Below are 3844 nucleotides of genomic sequence, written 5' to 3' on the forward strand. Positions count from 1 at the left end.
AATACCAGGATGCCACTGCTGATGAGCAGGGGGAGTTTGAAGAGGAAGGAGAGGAGGATGAGGCGTAAAGTTGAGATGGGTAGGCATTAAGTATAGTCTGAGCAGGCAAGTATTCATTGAGAGAAGGAATCTGTGCAGTTGTGCTGAAGCATGCATTTTTTAATTTGGTGCTCTCCACTGTTGCTTCTGTCAGCAGTTTTGTATCCTTGACTGTCCAATGTAACAGTAGTTGCAAAAATACTTCAGAGTCTTCTGTTGAAATGGTTAACTTCTCAAACATAAAGGCTTTTTGTGTCCTAAACTGTCTCCTCTGCTTTATTTCTCTCTAGATTAAGCAAGTAATTCCTGTGTAGTTTTCTGTAACTTTACTTCTCAGTTTATTCCCTAACCTCAGTGAAAGGTTAAGCTCAATAAAACAAGAATTCTCAGGCTGTTAATTTAGCAGCACGTGGAAACTGTAGTAGCTCAGCTAAAGATGACAGCTAATATATGAAAGCTCTCCTGTGTAACAACTTATCTAATTGTTGGGGTGAAAGCTGCTCTAGCTAGTAAAAACAAGACACTGCACTTGAGAATCCTGCAGCTCCTATTTATGGACATACATGCTAGTGAGGTCAGAGAGAAGGTATTGAATTCCACATTACAAGCTGTCAAAACTGATTTGACAGGATAGCTGCAGGCTTCCCCACTGCCATTCAGCAGCTTATTTAACTTGTTCCAGGGTCTATAGTGCATACATATGGGTGCCTGACTGTGATTTGACTTGATATCTTCCCCCAGCTATCCTCTCTAATTATAAAAATTGCATGCAGAGAAGCATAGGTCTGTACTAGCAGCTTGAGAGCTCAAGACCTGAACTTTCTTTTTGGGAATAAAATTCATGTGTTTCCCAAAAAGAGCAACTAGCCTGCCCTTAACTGTAAAAGGATTGACTCTATGAGACAATCAATTTCCTTTAGGATATATGAGGTGATGGACATATTTCTAGGTGACATGTCTCAAAAGGCTGTCCAGAGCATAACATATCATCTTAGAGTAGTCACCTGTAGATACCCTGGCAATAGCTGTCTCCAAGTTACATGTTTACAGGACAATTATTTGCTCCTGGTCCCCGTGGCAGGAAATGAACCTCTACCCAGGCAGGGGAGGGAAGTGCAGCAGCACCCTGTTGAACATCTTTGCAAAGGTAAGTGTGGTTTCCTTACAGTGAGGGAAGGGGCATTTATGTTTCTGTGCTTGTAGGTTGCAAGAACCCTAATGAATCTATGTTGTTGTCAGTAGTTAGCAAAGTCTCACAGACTCTATTACTTTTACAAAAATCCCTCATGGAGTGTAGCAGTAACCCAACAGTTTAGTCTTAGTCAATCCAAACACCACTTAGGGGAGTGGTCTTGTACTAAAAAAAGTGTTGCTTTGAGAACTGCTACCGGTGCTACAATTACTGTGGTCCTTACTGCTCTGAAAGAGCTGGTATGCACATTTGTGCAGCCTCTATTGTGATCCTTTAGTGAAATGCTTGCAAGGCATTACTGGAATAGAGAATTAAAAGGGAGCTGCTGTGCATAACTAATATCTTGCCTGTTTTGACTCCACTGCCTGTGGACACTGCTCTGAGAGTACCCTGTTCCTTTGCTGATGGGCCTGTTAACTCGGTGTGCAGGACAACAGCCACTTGCTTTTCTCTCATCTGTAGGCTTGGTTTCTGGTGTACAAAGGAGTGAGAAGCGCCTAAACTGCCTGAAATGTCAGTAAACAAATACAGCCGTGCATACCCACAACAGTACTTGTATTTCTTAGCACTTGAGCAGTCCCAGGATTAAATATTAGACAAATTGAGGTTGTTTTAGTAACCTAGTTAATGCATGCTGCCTCAGGCCCTTTGGGAAAATAACACTTTATCTGGTTGCCAAAGTAACCGTGCCTTGAAATTACCTCTCTAGGTTGCACTTGAAACTGTTTATCATATAGCTTTGAGCCAGCAAGCAAATCTAAACAAAGTTTCACTAAAAGATGAGAAGCTCGTCTTTGATAGTAAATATCTTCCTTTCAGCTGTGACACCGTAGCAGGTTTCACTAGTGTTCAGCATGTCTAGCTTCTAATTCATAGTGTAATTACACTCCGTCTATAGCTAACCCTTAAATATAGCTACCCAAGTGACACATTTCATTACAGCTCCCTTACTAGAAACTAGGGCACCATCCTACATGGCTTGCTGCTTGTATTCTGTTTTTTTTCTGGTTGGGTTTTTTTTTGGTTTTTTGGTTGTGGGGTTTTTTGTTTGTTTGCTTGTTTGTGGTTTTTTTTTTTTTTTTTTTTTTTTTGTTTTTTTTTTTTTTTTTTTTTTTTTTTTTTTTTTTTTTTTTTTTTGTTCTAGGGGAAGAAAAACCATAAATAGAAATACTTTGACAGAAACGTATCCTTTCATAAATCCTACTCAGCTTATTTGCCAGTCATAACAATTTAAGAAAAAAAAATATCAAACCCTCATTTCAGTACAAGTTGAGAGAAACATAAGTAAAGGGAATGCTGAAAGATTTAATTGAAGGTCCAAAGCTTGGTTGGAACAGTAAGTAAATATAATCGAGGGTGAGTCTCATACTGGGCCTGGGTGATACAGTACTTTTTTTTTTTTTTTTCTTTTCTATGTTTGAGCTTTAGCTGCATTTATTGCCCAGGAGAACATTCACTATAAAAACTGGATGACTGCTGTATGCCAAACAACAAAGAGGTGTCTTAACATGCATGTAGTTGCAATTTTTCTGTTTCACAAAGAAAGCAGAACCACTGAAAGAATTTCAGATTAGGCAATCTGACTACCTTAACCTCTCCTGGGTGTTGATTTGTATTTGCCCATGTGATGAACAACATATCTAGGGCTAAAGGTCCTGCATGAGACAATCTGTTTAGAAGAAATGGGTGTAGATAATACAGACTTAGTGGTGTGCAGCTTAAACCACTTACAATGACTGTTTTATGTTGAGACAGAAGTTAATATAAAGCAATATATTTTCATTTCAGTATATCAGTTGTGGCCTGAAGGGAAGCATTCTCCTCTGTTGACAACTGGACCTGCTAGTGTTGGGAAGGGAACACTTTATTTATTTATTTATTCCCTTTGTTGAATTAGTGGCATTTTTAAGCATGTTAGTAACATGTATTGACCAAGGCAAACAACTCAATGCTTGTCTGCTGGTAAATGCAAGATGGTAAAGATAAATAAGGTTCTAAAAACAACTAGGTAAAATGTAGGCCTAATTTGTATAGAAATGGCATTAGGATGCCATATCTCCCAGTTTCTCTTCCCTGCTTAGTTCTAAGACCTCAGTCTAAACCACTAAAGCAACAGTGTTGTGGAAATGTAGTACAGTATGTGGTTTGTTCAAAACCCTTAAAGGTAGTATAGGCCAACATCTGTTTTCCAACAGATGTTTTCCATTCTGTCAGGGAGGAGCAATAATGATTTTCTTCTTCCCAACATATGTGAAGTGCCTATATACATCAGAAATTGGGTTGCATTAGGCATACAATTGTCCTGGATGTGTGTTAATCTAAGAATCAAACCTGAGGTCCATCCTGCTGACAGATGTATCTTTCCAGAAGGTATGAGGCAAAGAACACAGTAAACCAAAGTAGCAATGGGATTTATAACCTGGAGAAAGAATAGAATCCAGATGTTTGGTCTCCTCTCCAGAAAATTCTCTGCAAAAAATGGGGCAATCCCCTCGTCTGTGCAGGGAAATCTCATGGATGATGATATCATGTGCCACTTACTTCAAAAGAGTATAGTGCTAATAGGTTCTTCTCTGTGTGCAAGCAAGCACTATGTGCTTAAAGAAACTGTGA

The 3844-nt window shown here is 39.1% G+C and overlaps 1 protein-coding gene across 3 annotated transcripts in view; it reads left to right on the plus strand.

Annotated features, from left to right (window-relative positions):
• LOC114062386 (tubulin beta-2 chain) overlaps positions 1-3844 on the plus strand; it is an 18169-nt gene that overhangs the window by 2930 nt on the left and 11395 nt on the right. Inside the window, exon 5 of one of the 3 annotated variants that reach the window (XM_027893718.1) lies at positions 1-301. This exon is cut by the window's left edge and continues 1 nt beyond it. The exons of the other annotated variants lie outside the window; for them this stretch is intronic. Within the exon in view, the coding sequence (XP_027749519.1) occupies positions 1-68 (68 nt within the window). The 3' untranslated portion in view covers positions 69-301. Of the gene's footprint in view, positions 302-3844 lie in introns of those variants that run through there. 3 annotated transcript variants of the gene reach the window in all.

Source organism: Empidonax traillii, unplaced genomic scaffold (genome assembly GCF_003031625.1).
Source record: "Empidonax traillii isolate 1590-97213 ecotype Southwest subspecies unplaced genomic scaffold, ASM303162v1 scaffold403:size524366, whole genome shotgun sequence".
Taxonomy (NCBI): domain Eukaryota; kingdom Metazoa; phylum Chordata; class Aves; order Passeriformes; family Tyrannidae; genus Empidonax; species Empidonax traillii.